The 17,062-nt window shown below is 38.9% G+C and overlaps 1 protein-coding gene across 3 annotated transcripts in view; it reads right to left on the reverse strand.

Moving 5' to 3' along the window:
* Positions 1-17,062, reverse strand: part of SPAG5 (sperm associated antigen 5) — a 90,092-nt gene that overhangs the window by 12,255 nt on the left and 60,775 nt on the right. For all 3 annotated transcript variants that reach the window (XM_033922939.1, XM_033922937.1, XM_033922938.1), the window contains exons 17-19: positions 11,191-11,305; positions 10,559-10,642; positions 3,051-3,174 (exon numbers count right to left, since the gene is read on the reverse strand). In XM_033922939.1, the coding sequence (XP_033778830.1) occupies positions 3,051-3,174; positions 10,559-10,642; positions 11,191-11,305 (323 nt within the window). The remainder of the gene's footprint in view (positions 1-3,050; positions 3,175-10,558; positions 10,643-11,190; positions 11,306-17,062) is intronic.

The raw sequence follows: 17,062 nt of genomic DNA on the forward strand, positions 1-17,062 counted from the left end.
TCTTTGTGCTCAGGAGCCTGCTATGAAGATCCTCTACCTGTAACCAGAAACAATGTAGCTGTGTACTTTGTAGGTATCATATTAAAAGGTGTTTATCATATCTACTTCCGGGGTGATTGTATGCGAGTCTGTAGTTTTATGCACATTTGTCATCCAAAAAAAGAACCCACAAGGTATCAGCAGAAGCTATTCTAAATCATTTGGTCCCTGGCTTTCTTTCGTGCCAGCAAGGATTATTCTCTGCAACTCAACTAGCCAGGGTCCCTTGAAGAGCAATGCAGCTCATGTACCACTCACCACTTTAAACATCAAGCAAGTAAATTCTAAAGCACCTTCCTCTCCTCTCTCATCATTTGCACTACTTTAAGAGTTTGGATTTTATTAATTTTAAAATTTAATTATTTGCCATTGCAAATCTGAGCTCAAAGCATGTTACAATTCTGGTACTATAGCAATTTATTAATTTTCCAGCTCAAAAGGTCTTACATCCTAAGGCAAAGGAGGGTGAAGTGATTTGCCCAAAGTCAAATACCAGAACGTTTTGAATGCTATAGTGCCAACCTTCTTGTTAACAGGTGGTACAAACAAGAGAGGGTGGTCTCCCACATTCTCATCTACACCTCCCTCAGGATTCTGTGAACAGGCACAGTCATAACATTCTTAGGAATGCCATTCATGTCCAATGTTTTTGCTCCTGGTTTGTCCTCTCTCTCTAAAGAGGCCATCTGCCTGAAAAGCTCAATGAGCAAGAGCTTCTCAGGGGGAGATTTGTGCCTCTTCTGTGGAGAAAATTCTGAAGGAAGACCAGTGGATGCCTCCTCTGAGAAGACCCCTGATTCCTCTTCATATACTCAAGAGCACTTTGAATCTGACACACAGAGCTACTCTCCAGGAGATGCTAGAGTCTCTGCCTGCCTTGAGCAACTGACCTCTTGGTCAGGCCTGGACCAGGAGGCCTGGAGATCTTTGATGTGTTAGAGAAACTTCCATCCCAGTGGACTACATATTGATACTGGTATAGTCTGTCTTGATTCTGAAGCCCTTCATGATCTCAGTGTCAATGTGTTTCCTGCATGCAGTGAATGAACTTCAAGTATCAGTTGAACCACCTCAAGCCTCTGCATCAATGCCCTCAAAACCAAATATTCACACCAAGAAAAGAAGTGCTCAATGTGCTCCTCAAATTTACTCATGAGCTATTCCTCAAAAGCTGCCATCACAGTCAGAGTGGCCAGGTCCTCCTGAGTTACTTGAGGTGTACTGGGAGATAGATCTAGACTCCTCGGAGGCTATTACACATGAGGATAGGCGGTCCTCATGTTGGGGGTGCTTTGAGGGCACCAGTGACCTTGGTGCCTTGATGTTTACAACACCACACTTTGAAAGGGCTTGATGAAGGTTAGACTTGGCCCCATCTGATACCTGGCATCCTTATCCCTCAGCCTTGAAGAGGACTGGACAATGACCAATCCCAATGGCTTCTGTGAATACTCAAACTTGAGGATGATTGAGACACTCTCAATGTCAATGTGTCACCATGCAGACTGGTGCTTCCAATGCCAATGGACTAGACTTTTAAGGGATATCATATCACAGTCTGACTGGGTTATACCTTTAGGATATTGGAAAGAAATCAACAATCCTGCAGTGTTTGGCTTTACAATCCAGAGATCCTTGCTACACCTAAATATTTTGCAGAGTCATGCCTACTTTTAATAAAAACTGCTGCATGCCACCAGTGGAGAAGGGAGAGGATTTGGGAAGGGAGTGTAAATATATATCTCTAAAAACTTCTATTTTCCCATAGACCCAGTGTTCTGTTGTTTGCGATTTCACAGTTTGCAAACATTTTCAGGAATCATACTACCAGGAATAATGAGAACACACTGTACCATTCTGTTATCAGTAATGACTGATGTTCTGATAACATTTCAATAGGTGATTAGCTTGAGAAACCACAGGAACGTATTTTACATTTTTCAAGATACATTTTGGAATTCAGGGCTCTGAACAGTTTTGTGACATTATTTCTGCGGTTTTCCCCAGAACTCGGGCATGCAGCAGTCTTCTCTTTTTTAATTTTTAGAGGTCTTTTTATCAGAAGCTCAAATCAACGTTACAAAGAAAAGGCAATATAAGTAGTAAAATATACACTATGTAAAATAAATTGCTTCTCAAACATAAAGGTCCAAACAGAAACTCTAATTAGGTTCCAACAGTACATGTTGTGCCTCAAAACCATAGAAAGTAAACCATGGATCCTATTGGGAAAATAGGGATAGGTTCCTGCAGATGCTTGTAATTCACTCTCTGGAGAAGTGGTTCTTAAACTTCTCCTGGGAGACCCCCAACCAGTCTGATTTTCAAGATATCTCCAATGAATATGCATGAGAGAAATTTGCATGCCTAATACCAGAAAAAAGTTGCAGCAAAACCAAAATACTCGGTTTGGAAAAATACCTAACTGGATGCCCTGGCCAAAAGTGAGCTGCTAGCAAAATAAAGGAAACTTTAAATGTCTGAGAAACCTAACTAAGGCAAGCGTGCAAGGGCAGAAAAAGGACCTTGATCAACAATGACAGGACTTACACAAATCAAGAAAGAATGAATCACCTTTTTTCAAAAATATGTGATTTGACGTGAGCTATGAGGAAGCACTAGTTCAGTGCTAATGTTCTGCTCCATGGATAAATGGCAACTGGCTAGGTTCCACGTGACAGCAAGAGGCACGTGTATATGCGGTGCTCATTCTTATAAGCTGTGGTAAACAAGCTGGAGAGCAGTTCCCATATGAGGGCCCATTGGCTGATGTCACCCTACATGTGAGACTATCAGTATCCTGTTTGTCCTTGGAGAAAGCATGGTTTCAGGACATCAAAGTAGATAGAATATCTTCTCTGCCCTCATTCCTTTGGAGGTACTGGCATCACCAGTCTTGCTCATATCACCTCTGTCTTTGGCATGGCTATAATTTCATAACAGGCCATCTTAAAATATTTCTAAAATGGAAATGTCCTACAAAAACCAGCTGAGCCCTTATTTGAACTCACAGTTCTTTCTTCAGCTTGTGAATTTCTTGAGTTTTATTCTGGTTCAGCTGTGATGCTGTGATGCTGAGGTTTGCTATAATGCCTCTGAGCTCAGAAAGGATATCTGGCATGCTCACCTCGAAGTCTGCAGCCAGAAGAGAGAGAAATATGGCATTAAACCCCACCAACAGTTCTACATCTCATTTAAATATACTAAACAATCCTAAACTCCCAGGAAAAAAACCAAACATGAGGCTCCTCATAATGCTGCAATACCAGAAAGGAAGATCATCTATAACTTATGAGATAAAGAAACATATTTTCTAACATAATAAACATTTGATTTCCAACTGAACTGAGATTTAGTATTCTCCATTATTAAAGAGAACATTGAAAGAAAAACCCTACAACTTAAGACAGCAAAAAAAAACTTACTCAACAAGGACAAAAGGTGACAGTTCTTTTCCATGTACCAACTACATAAAGATAAAAATCAAATGAATGACATTTATTGCAAGTCAAGACTACCTGGTCTTTTTGCAAAGCGGCACTGCCGAGCAGTGCACGATAGATACTGAGCCACCTGTTCTGTTCCTATGGGCTGCTCAGAAGCCTGCCTAAGTTGCCAAGAGCTTGTGTGGTTCTTCCCATTCTTGTCAACTGTTCTTGCCTATAAAGTTGTTCTATTTGCTGTAGTTACAAGGATTGATTCTTTTGTTCCCCCCAACCCCTTCACTGAAGATTACTAAAGGAAGGATGGCAAGGGGATGACACAAAAACATCTGTGAGGCGGTGAACAAATTTGAGTGCATAAATGTTCCACAAGACCTCTTAAGACTCCCCAGTCCAAAATGAACTGAGTCTACTTCCATTAAAACAGTGCCAGGTGATTGCCCACACCTCCACTGGAAGATGGAACCCCAAAATATCATCACGTGTCCAGGCCTTCCTTTTCTTCCACCTCTTTTGTGTCCTTAAAAGGTCTGGCCTTTCCCTTGAAACTGATACGTCCAAGATACCACAGGCTTCGCTGGATAGTACTTCCAGAAATCATATAGGAGGTCCTGGTGGAAAAAGTCTTTAATGTCCTTTACTGCTTGTGCCCTGGGAGTTTAGAACCTTGGATTTATCCTTCACATTTTCCTCCAAATCCTCTCCAAATAAGAGCCTGCTAAGGAAAGGCTATTTACCCCAGTGCATCTTGGATAACATATCAGCCTATCAATTTTGGAGTCACAACAAACAATAAGCTGCTACTATTGCAGCCATAATTATTTGCCAAAGCTCAAATTAAATCAAAGTGCATTCTCCTAGAAGGCTTACTCTGCCTCCCTGATAACTAGAGGCCCTCCAGTAATTATTGTGTCCAACATAGAGAGGCCCTGGTCATGCATCTTAGAGGCCAGTGCTAAAATCTCAAAGGACTGTTTCAACAAAGTTTCTATTCTTCTATCCTCTGAATCCTTTATGGTTAAGACCCCTTCTATGGGAATGGTGGCCTTTCTAGTGACAACCAACACCAGGATTCCTGCTTTAGGAAGACGGAGCTTCTCCTTGGCCTCCAAGGCAATAGAACAAAGTCTGCTCATACACTGTCTCACCTTCAGTCTCGCAGCAATCATCACTCTGATTGCTCTATGAATTGGGAATATCCTAGTGGGCTTTCTAATCTCTACCAGCAAGGGTCCTCAAGATATCTCAATAATGGCTTATGGACTTCTCTTTTAGGAAATTATTCAAACCTTTTTAAAATCCTTCTAACCTAACAGATTTCACCACATTTTTCGGCAAAGAATTCCAGAGTTTAACTACATGTTGTGTGAAGAAATATTTTCTCTGGTTTGGTTTAATTCTACTACTTAGCAGTTCACATGTCCCCTAGTCCTAATATTTTTTTGAAAGACTAAACAAGCGATTCAGATTTAACTTTTCCACTCACTATTTTATAGACCTCTATCATATCACCCCCTGAGTCATCTGTTCTCCAAGCTGAAGAGCCCTAGCCACTTTAGTCTTTCTAATCTAATCTGAATTTCTGTATCACACTTATCCAGTACAGCTTACAAGTTAAGAAGCCCATGAGGTAGTATGGGCAATGTTAGATACATCTCATCAATGAGTGAAGGAAATCCATAGCAGGAAGATAGGGCAAAGGGACTTTCCTCATAGGGAAGCCATCCCATCCCTTTTATTGCCCTTCTCTGTACCTTTTCTAATTCCTATAGATTTTTTTGAGATACGGCTACCAGAATTACACAGAGTATTCGAGGTGCGGCCTTACCATAGAGCAATACAAGGGCATAATAACATTTTCATCTTTGTTTTCCATTCCTTTCCTAACATTCTATTTCCTTTCTTAGCCACCGCTGCATACTGAGCTGAGTTTCAACATATCCTCAACGATGACACCTAGATCCTTTTCCTGGGCAGTGACTCCTAATGTGGAACCCTGCTTCATGTTGCTATAGTTCAGGTTCCCCTTTCCCACATGCATCACTTTGCACTTGCTCACATTAAACATCATCTGCCATTTTGATGCCCAGTCTCCCATACTCACAAGATCCTTTTGCAATTTAACAATGGTGAACAACTTTGTATCATCAGCAAATTTAATTTCTTCGCTAGTTATTCCCATCTCTAGATCATTGATAAATATGTTAAAAAGCAGCGGTCTCGGCACAGATCTCTGGGGAACCCCACTATTTATTCAAAACACCAGTTGTGCAAAAACTGTAAGGGTCGTTGCATGGGTGCTGGTGATCACGAAGAGTACCGATGTTATGCTCAGTCCTGCCTCTCCCTGATGCAGCCATAAGGTGAAACGCTGGCCATTGTCGGTCAGACGGCTATGAGAATATCCAGCCTCACACGCTAAAAGATAAGTGACTTTTATTAAGATTATTCATCTATGTAAAAAATATGTTGAACTGTCTATGCACAATTGTTTTTTGAGTTACTACTGGAGGTTTTTATGCCTATGAAGTGATTTGCTCTCTCTAGTTGGCGGAGGGCTTCAATCTAATGGGGTTCTGAGGCTTTTCCTCTGTGTAAGTAAGATTAAAGTAGCCTTTCCCTTACAGTTTTTGCACAGCTGGTGTTTTGAATAAGTAATTGTTCCAGTTGGGAGCATTTTGATTTGTGACAGAACCCCACTATTTACCCTTCTCCACTGAGAATATTGACCATTTAAACGTACTCTCTGTTTTCTGTCTTTCGACCAGTTCTTAATCCATAATAGGACATTACCTCCTATCCCATGACTCTAATTTCCTCAGAAGTCTTTCATGAGGTACTTTGTCAAATGCCTTTTAAAAATCCAAATACACGATATCAACTTTATCCACATGTTCATTCACCTCTTCAAAGAAATGCAGTAGATTGGTGAGGCATGATTTCCCTTGTCTAAATCCATGTTGGCTTTCTCTCATTAATCCATGCTTATGTATATGTTCTGTCATTTTGTTCTTTATAAGTCTCTACCATTTTGCCCAGCACTGACGTCAGACTCACCAGTCTATAATTTCCCGGATCACCTCTGGAACCCTTTTTAAAAATCAGCATCATGTTAGCCACCCCTCCAGTCTTCCAGAATTATGCTATTTTAAAGAAAAATTACAAATTACTAATAACAGTACTGCAAGTTCATTTTACAATTCTATCAGCACTTTAGGATGTATATCATCTGGTCCAGGCAATTTGCTACTGTTAAATTTGTCAAATTGACCCATTACATCTTCCAGTGTTACAGAGATTTGTTTGAGTTTCATTAGAATTGAATACCATTTCTGGCCAGTAACTCTCCCACATCTTCCTCAGTAAAGATTGAAGCAAAGAATTAATTTAATCTCTCTGCTATGGCCTTGTCTTCCCTGAGATCCTCTATCTTCTCCTGCTCTTGATTGTGGCTGTAGGATTTCACAGAAAGTGGCTGTTAACCAAATAAACTTAAAGGAAAAAAGGGAGGATCAGCCTAATAGGTGATGAGGTTTTGGGAGGGACACAGAGATTTCCTGGAGTATCCTGTGGAGAGTATGCAGCTTGGCTCTGTCTTGGTGTTGGGAGATACATGGCATGATTGGGTAAATGTAACATCAGGGCATGCTAGAGACATAAAATTCCTTGATGAAATCAAGGACTACTTTATGAAGCAGCTGGTTCAGGAACCGACAAGAGAAAAAGCAATTCTAGACCTAGTTCTTAGTGGAGCACATGAATTGGTGCAGGAGGTAATGGTGCTGGGGCTGCTTGATAACAGTGATAATAACATGATCAGATTTTATAAATCCCTTGAAGCAGGTCACACAGAAAATCCAATACAATAGCATTTAATTATGATAACATGAGAAGAATGATAAAAAAAGAAACTTAGAGGTGCAGCTGTAAAGGTCAAAAATTTATATTAGAATGGTATTAAAAAATACCATCCTGGAAGCCCAGACTAGATATATTCCATATATTAAAAAAGGAGGGAGGGGACAGAGGTTGTGGTTAGAGCGGATAGCATAGCTGGTTTTAAAAAAGGTTTGGACAATTTCCTGGTGGAAAAGTCCATAGTCTGTTATTGAGAAAGACATGGGGGAAGCCACTGCTTGCCCTGGATCGGTAGCACGGAATGTTGCTACTCCTTGGATTTTGGCCAGGTACTAGGGACTTGAATTGACCACCATGAGAACGGGCTATTAGGCTTGATGGATCATTGGTCTGACCCAGTAAGGCTATTCTTATGTTCTTAAGACTAAACGGTAACCAGCATGGTTAATAAGTGAGGTGAAGGAAGTTATTAGAGCCAAAAGAGAATTCTTCAGAAAGTAGAAGAAGGATCCGATTGAAAATAATTGTAAACAGCACAAAGAATGGCAAGTCAAATGCAAGGGGGCTAATAAGGAAGGCAAAGTGGGAAAAGAAGATTTCTCTGGAAGCAAAAACACACAGTAAAAAAATTCTTTAAAAGCAAGAAGTATCCAAGAGACACTGCTAATCCCTTGGATACCAGTTCAGGAGGAGTTTCTCAGGATGAGAGTTCCTCTTCTAAAATGGGGAAGGATTCTTAACCTGCTATTTCAAATAAGACTGTATAATAATCAGATTTAGATTTATTAATAGCATTTATATCTGGGGAGTAGTGCTGCCCGATCCAGGAAAAAAATTTTAATTCGATTCAGCCTGTTGAATCGATTTTTCAATTTGATTCGATTTTCCTGCCCAATTGGGTGTTTTTTTGCTAAATGCCTTGATTGACAGACATCAGAAACTGAGGGAAAGAACACCAATCACTGACAAAACAAAATCACTATGGCTACAAGACGACAGAATAAAACCCATTACCTTTCACGTTTTTTAATGTTATAGTTTAAAAATACTGCAAGAGTAGCAAGTTTAACAGGTTTCACACTGGCCAGATCCTAGGGTCACCAGCACAAGACTCAAATCTGCTAGTTATGATGGTACCTCACATTCATTCCTTTAATTCCATAGCTAATTTTATCTAGCATTTCATTCTCTCTCACATAAAATCACTCACTTGCTTTTTTATTTTCTTGACTCCCTAGCTTTTTTTTTTTAGCATGTCACTATAATTGCATCAACTTATTAACACTGCAGTACCTCCCTTGCTTTATTATGCAGACCTAACTAATCCATTTGGTTTTTAAATGGAACCTCTTATGAAGTTTAAAAACAGATTGCTGTCAGAGTTTCCTGCAAAGCATGAATATACCCAAAGACAATTTCCCAAAGCACAAGCCTAGAAGAAACCCCTTAACAAGCAAACTAAAATAATCAGTCTATTATAGCTCGCAGATGGGGTGGGCCTATCTCATGCCGACCTGGCTTAAAGCTACCAAGGATCGTGTACACACTCCAAATGCAAATTCACAATCACAGTAAAGTTTACAAAATGTATTTCTCCTTTCCAGATGCTACATGAAAACTGTTTTTGATGATCTTCCGTAGCACTGAAACTTGATTCGCTCCCTTCTCCCCCCAAAAAAAGTGAATTGGTGAATCGATTTGGATCGGAAATTGGGCAGCACTATTGGGGAGAAAAAATCTGCTGGTAGAGGAGCACAAACCTATGCATCTGAACTGGTCCAGAGAATATAAAATATTAAAAAAGGTATCTTTGCTGCAATAGCTGGCCATTTATAACCTCTCAGAATACCATTCTTGTGCAGACCTCATCATATAAGACAAAAATTCCTTACTTCACCCCTTTCTCAAAAGCCTTAGCCCTAACAGCACAGATTTTGCGAGGTTTCTAACCACTACTTTCCAATTATCTTTTAAATGTTCTACTTTCCTTTAGGAGTTAATCTACTAGGAAGTCTTAGAGCTCCAAATGAAAATGTTTCATTTTATGGCACCAGAATGTTCCTCAAGACCCTTTCACCCTTTCTATACCAATCTTTCTATGGTATCTTTTAGCACTGTATAACTCTGGCCTGAAGAAATTCAGTTTGGAAACATCTCAGCATTACTGATGCATACCATATCTACCTGAATAAACCCATTATCTCTGTCTTGCATTTTATAAGGGATTTAACAAACTTTTATCCTTCTTCAATATACCACAGTACTCTGCTTGGGTTGTAGCAGGAATAAAAGGACTACAACCAAATACATAATCCTTTATAACCCTCGGCTCAGAAGTCGCCATTTTATGGTTGACGCATCTTGTTTGCCCACAGAAAAAACTAAGTTGTTTACATATAACAAGTGATCTCCATAGAAGTCAGCCAGAAACTCTCCCGCCATCCACTTCTGGTTGACACTAGCTAAAGCTCTAAACTTTGAAAGGAAAGAAACATTGACCCAAGTGTGGGAAGAACTGCACAAGTTTTCTAGGTTTTTCTGGACTCAAAGAGAAAAAAATCCAGGCTCAGCATTATTGGTGAAGTCATGTGTGGTTGTCTTATCCTGCTGTCCAAAGAGAGCCCCATTACAAATAAGCAACTTTAGTTAACCATATGATACATAAAAATAAAAGCTGTTCATCTTACATTGGACAATGCTATTCTTTTCGGAGTTTCAAGGATGAGAAAACAATGCTCTCCAAATGTCCTTAAATGGTTTATCATCAAGTATTTTCTGTACATTAGTTCCCACTGCAAACATTCATAATCTGAAAAATACCTCATACTTTTGGCACAGAAGGGTCTATTGTGTCAGGTTAATGTTACACCCTTTACCACCACAACCCCCTGTTTGCCTTTTTCAGAGAAGTATCAAAACAGTTCAGAATTTTTGCTATAGTTTATTACAGGACTGACAAGAATTGTATCTCTCTCTAGTGTAAGTGGCTATACAAATTTTAAACACTGTCTCTTCGAGAACATACATACAAAGCAGTTTACAATATGATGATAAAATCAAAATTAAAAAAGGTACATAGATATGGAGCAGAGACAGTACAGACTCACTATAGAAGGTTACCACACCCCTCCCTTTCTTGCTCTGCAACTTCCTTCACATCCCACCTTCAGATAAAGTGCAGAAAATAGGAATGATTTGAATCAAGAGGAAAAAAATACCTGGTACTTTAGGAGTTGTGGGTTGGACTTTTGTGAATGCACTCTTTTCACTCACTAGCCCATCTGATTTCTCTTCTTCATTGTCTGTAACAAGAAAAGAGAGTGAAAGTGCCACATTGCTTCCACACAGACATTCCTCTCACATGAAGAATAATAATAACAGTTTATTTATATACCGCAAAGCCGTGAAGTTCTATGCGGTTTACATAATTTAAAATACATTTAAAATACAATAAAGGCAGAAGACGATAAGAGAGTAGAGAACCAATAGCTAAAAATCCTAAAAATCTAATAATTACATAGTATAAAATTTTACAAATTAACTACCTAAGTACTTCAAAAACATATGTGTTTTTAGATGTTTTCTAAATTCCCCATAAATTTCAGTAAAAAGGAGCAGTTGATCTAAGATTTTGCCCCATGCTGCTGCTTGATATGAAAGAAGATGTTGATGATATTTTTTAAGTTTGCATCCTTTAACAGGCAGAAAAGCAAAAATCAAATAGAACCTTAAAACAAAAGCAACTGAATTTAAATTTCACGTGTGCCTCCATTGGCAACCAATGCAACACCCGATAAAAAGATACTAGTTACCTTAGGCATTGCATTACTGCTGAGAAAGCTTTCCCTACCTGATTCTGCTTCACTCTGTGCTGCTTTTAAAACACTACCAACAAAGGAGCTAGTGGGAGTGTGAATGGCAAATCTGGCAGGGGTACGGGTAACACTATTATCATCAGCAAGATCCTGAAAGAAACATACAAACTACAGTTACTCTAACATTTCAAGTTTCTAAAGAGCAATCACTATACACAATGCTACACAGAGCCAATCACATGAAGGATGTAAGAGAGTTAAAATATGACAGTCATAAATAAATGCTAAAAATTATCTGACACTTTTCCTTATTGTATGAGAAAAAAACATAAAAGAATTCTAGAGAGAAGAATTTATTTTTCAGTTTTCCCTGAAGGTAATGAATATAATACAATACAGTGTTTTACATACCGTAGTTCTCTAAAAGGAATCTATGCGGTTTACAATAAGAACTGGATCAAGTTCTTGAAGTTACATTTTTAAGTCCGATCTTGTGGTTGTTAGGGGGAAGAGGTGAGGGGTGAGAGACCAAAAGTCAAGGTAAGTGGTGGGTTGTCTTAGGTATGTTGGCAATTTGCTCCTTGGTATACAAAGATAGTTTCAAACATTTTCCATCATACTTGTTGAGGTGATGGGAAGGATAGTTTGAAGTGTTGCGATTCCTGTGAATTGAAGGAGTGTGGGACTTTAATATCATAGGTTAGTCTGTCTGAGTTCTCACCATAGATTGTTTTATGAACCATACAGGCTATCTAGAATTTGATTTGCTTTTTCATTGGCAGCCAGTTCAGGAGTTTTAGTAATGGACTTGCCCTCTCGTACCGATTCTTTCTGAAAATTAGTCTGGTGGCTATGTTTTGTAATAGTTGCAGTCTCTTGCATTCTTTTTCTGTAATGCTATAACATAATTAGCTACAATAGTCCAGGTATGGTATTAGGACAGATTGTGCTACTGTCCTGAAATTGGTCTGGGTTAGGCTTGGTCTTATTGTTCTCAGTTGTCTCATCTTAAAAAAAGAATTTTTTTTTTACTAGTGAGGTGATATGTGTGTTTAAGTCTGAGTCTAGTGTAACTCCCAGTACTTTGGAGGAATTCTCTATCTTTAGCCTCTTGCCTGTGGACAGTTCTAGTTCTGTGCTAGGTATATAGTCTCCGAACCATAATATTCTTCTCTTTGATTTGTTTAGTTTGAGGAAATTTCTTGTTGTCCATGCACTTAGGTCATCAATAGTATTTTACAAGTAATTCAGGATATTATCAAAAGATTCTTTGGCTATACAAAGAATGAAGGTATCATATACATAAGAAAGGATGATATCCTGGGTTGAGGGCAGATTATTTCCCAGAGCTCTCTGACTTTCAACATCCCTTAAGGGGATTAGGTACCCTGTGCAAACCTTGAGTGCCTCACTCTTAATCATCTTTTAGACCCCTACTAGACCCCTCTCCCCACCAAAAAATAATAATTAAAAACAGTCACGAATACCCCAAAATCATCCCTCCTAAAATAATCCTATAGTAACATAATTGGACATCATACTTTAAAATACCAAACAGGCAAAAGCACGGGTTGATGGTTTGCTGAGTTTATGTGGCTTTGAGGATATAATATTTACCTGCAGCTGTTCTTTGACCCCTTTAGAAAGTGCCACCCTACGTGACTGTCTAGTTTGCCTAATGGTTAAGCTGGCCCTGCTAAGAGTCCCACAAGTAAAGCAAAGTTGCTTACCTGTATCAGGTGTTCTCCATAGACAGCAGGGAAATGCAGCCACACTTGCTGGTGAAGTCCCTGGACTGAGCCTGCATGGCGGAACTCTCCCCTAGATACAGTATTATTATTATTTTACTACTGGGCATATGCAGCCACCTGCCTCTGGAGCTCCACCCCTTAGCCAATCAGTATGTTTCTAGCTTAGGAAGTAAGTTGGTTAGAGGGGATGGAGGGCTGGCAAGTGTGGCTGCATTCCCCTGCTGACTACAGAGAACACCTGTTACAGGTAAGCAACTTTGCTTTCTCCAGAGACAAGCAGGGGAAATGCAACTTCACTTGCTGGTGAGTTCCTAGCTTGAATAAGAAAATGGGAGGGGGCAAAATAATTCTTTTTTAAATTTATTTAAAATGGAAATAAATTGCAAAGAACAGAATGTCCAAACTGAACATCTTGTGCTGAACTCTTGTCTAAACAATAATAACTTAGTGAATGTATGAACTGAAGACCAAGTTGCTACTTTGTAGATATCTTGTATGGGGACTGCTCTCAAGTTTGCAACTTATGAAGCTGTCGCTCGTACTTGATGTGCTCCAATATGACCAGGAGGAGTCATGAAAGCTTTAGTATAACCAAAAGAAATGCAATGGGCATCCAGGAAAATATAGTACGTTTTGAAATTGCATTCCCTTGAATAGCTGCATTGAAGGAAACAAAAAGTTGATTGGTGGTACAGATAGTGGCAGTCCTATCCAGGTAGTAAAGTAACTCTCTTGTATAGTCCAATGCATGTAAAGTTTGCTTCGCTGAAGAATCATGTGGAGGAGGAAAGAATGATGGTAATGTAATGGACTGATTAATGTGAAAGTCCATAACTACCTTTTGTAGAAACTTTGGGTGAGTACAAAGAAGTACTTTATCAGGAAAAAATTGAAGGTATGAGCCATAGATGACCAGTGCTTGCAATTTGCTAACTCTTCTGGCCGAAATAAGGGCCACTAAAAATGCTATTTTCCATGTTAAGAATTGTAGTGAAGCAGATCCCAAAGGTTCAAAAGGATCTTTCATCAACTGGTCCAAAACAATATTGAGGTCCCAGGCTAAAGGAGGAGGACAAAGTGGCGGTCGGAGATTGTTCAGATCTTGCAAGAAGCGAGAAACTAGAGGAGTTTGTGAAATTGGTTTTCCATCCCAAAAATGGTGGTAGGCCAATACAGCTGAAAGGTGAAGGCATACAGAGTTGGTCTTACCAAACAGGAACTAAGAAAATTGGAGAGAATCTGGCAAAAAACAAACAATGAGTCAGACAAGACAAACTGGAAACAAAAAATGAAAACATACAAAAATCTGATCAAAGAAAAACGCACTAAGCATTATGCAAAAAAAATTGGTACTTCAAAAATAAACAGCAAAGAATTGTTCAAACTAGTAAAAACAATAACCGATACAACACAAATACTGAAAAAGGACAATGAACCCACTCCATCGGCACAAACCCTAGCCAACTTCTTTCAAAATAAAATCGCTGACTTAAGAGCAACTCTACCCACTACCATAAACAAATGCTCTTCAATACCTCGAACCTCACGACCAAGACACCAGAGTAGACATGATTTGGGACCACCTCGAATATCCAAATTGGCATCAGTTCCTAAATCTCTTCAACAAATACACCAAATCTAACTGTCTACTTGATGCATGTCCCCCTAAAATCATGACAGTTGCCCCTCTAGAATTTAAAAAGGAACTATTTGAATGGCTAACATCCGCCCTCACAAGCGGAACACTAAACAAAAAATTGGGACACATAGTAATCACTCCAATCCCCAAAGATCAGAAAACCTCTTCAGCTCTGACATCCAATTTCAGACCCATAGCAAGCATTCCCCTTTTCACAAAGATACAGGAAGGATTGGTCAACCTTCAACTAGTAAACTACCTGGACAAATTTAACATCCTTAGTGAACACCAATCAGGATTCAGGAAAGGATACAACACAGAAACTGTCTTAGCCTCCTTACTAAACCACCTTTATGATCTCTTTAGCAAAGACAAAAGCGCACTAATTCTACAATTAGACCTCAGCAGCGCGTTCGACCTGGTAGACCATGAAATCATGCTACTGTGCCTTGAAGTAATGGGAATTTCTGGAAAGGCAAAGAAATGGTTCCAAGAATTTCTATCAAACAGATCCTACCGAGTAATCAGCAATGGAAATTATTCCAAACCATGGAAAAACCCATCAGGCGTGCCTCAAGGTTCCCCCCTATCGCCCACACTTTTCAACATCTATATCGCCTCCTTAGGTCACCTCCTACAAAAACTAAACTTAATACACTACATTTACGCAGACAACATATCCATTCTAATCCCCTTAAATGACATCACAAAAGAAATTGTAGACAACCTCTCAAACGTAATGACCAAAATCGATAAATGGACCACCAATTTCAAACTAAAACTAAACGCAGAAAAAACAAAAGTCTTTCTGGCTAGTCCTAATGACAAAATTACGAGAACATCGATAAAAATAAACAATCACGAATACCCAATTTCTAATAACATAAAAATACTTGGTATCACTCTAGACACACACCTAACTATGACTGACCACACAAACTCACTAGTGAAAAAATGTTTTTACACACTATGGAGACTAAGGTCCATAAAAAAATACTTTGACCCAACATCGTTCAGGTTGCTGGTACAGGCACTGATCTTATCCATTCTTGACTACTGCAACATCATCTACCTGGGCATCCCACAAAAAACAATAAAAAAACTGAGATTAATACAAAACACCGCCGTTCGACTAATCTTCGGACTAAGAAAAAACGACCACATCAGCCCCTACTATAAAAAGCTGCACTGGCTTCCAATTGAAGCACGAATACTATTCAAATTTACTTGCACCTGTTTCAGGCAAGTCTGGGGACTAGCACCTTCATACCTACAAACTCACTTCATCCTACACAACCCCACACGAGCGACCAGAAACAAAAACATATTTGCATACCCAAAGATTACGGGCTGCAGATACAAATCATTCCTGGATAGAACCTTTAAGTTCCAAGCAAACAGACAGCAAGTTTGGCTGAAAAACTACATAAACGAACCCAACCTGTCTTACAGTGCATTCCGCAAATCGATCAAAACCGCCCTATTCGAAAAAATTCACTGACTAAAATTGTCCCCTCCCGCACTAGGACTCCCCTCCCTTTAAACGCCTTTCTTTCTTTCTCTCAAGATGCCCCTCATGTATTCAGATATTCGCTATCCATAGTACTCCAATTCAAATGGAAGTTCTAAAGAAATACTCAGTTACTCATTACCCATTGAACTCCAATCTGTAACTTTCCCCTCTACACTATTGTATTATATTTAGACTCATTGTACGATACTGTATTTAGACTTATGTATGGTGTTGTCTTTAGACTTATTGTATTGTATTATATTTAGACTCGTTGTATTATATTGTACTGTGTTGTATACAGACTCATTGTATTGTATTGTATTGTATTGTATGTTGACTTATTGTATTGTATTGAGACCTCTTGTTATTCGCTGAATGTCCAGCCTTCTTACAGTGTAAACCGCCTAGAAGTCACCTGACTATGGCGGTATAGAAAAATAAAGTTATTATTATTATTATTAAGACCTGAATCTGATAAGTGTAGCAAGTTAAGATGTGATCAATTGACTAAATTTATGAAGGTATGATAATATTTATTTTATTCATTTCCTTTACATATCCATGGGGGGAGGGGGGAAGGGAGGGAAATAAATAAGTACTGATGGTGACATTAAGGTAACTTTAAGAATTATTTAAATCATATATTATGTTAAATTGTATTATTATTTAATATGTGAATTTGAAAATCTCAAATGATATATAAGTTGCCTGTACAGGTAATAGTGCATTGTATGTAATACCTACTGTTCTTTATTTGTTTGGCACTGTTTTTAGTTTAAAAATCAATAAAGATTTATAAAAAAAAAAAAAAAATGTGATCAATAGGGCAACGGAATGGGTCTTGATCTTGTGAGCTTGCCCATATGGAAAAACTTTTCTATTTTAGCTGATAAGACTTTCATGTAGATGGTTTTCTTTCTGCAAGTAGAATAGTTTTTACTGCTGTCGAGACTGGAACATCAGCGAGGGTTGACCATTCAATTTCCAAGCTGTGAGATGGAGGC

Source organism: Geotrypetes seraphini, chromosome 15 (assembly GCF_902459505.1).
Source record: "Geotrypetes seraphini chromosome 15, aGeoSer1.1, whole genome shotgun sequence".
In the NCBI taxonomy this organism is placed as follows: domain Eukaryota; kingdom Metazoa; phylum Chordata; class Amphibia; order Gymnophiona; family Dermophiidae; genus Geotrypetes; species Geotrypetes seraphini.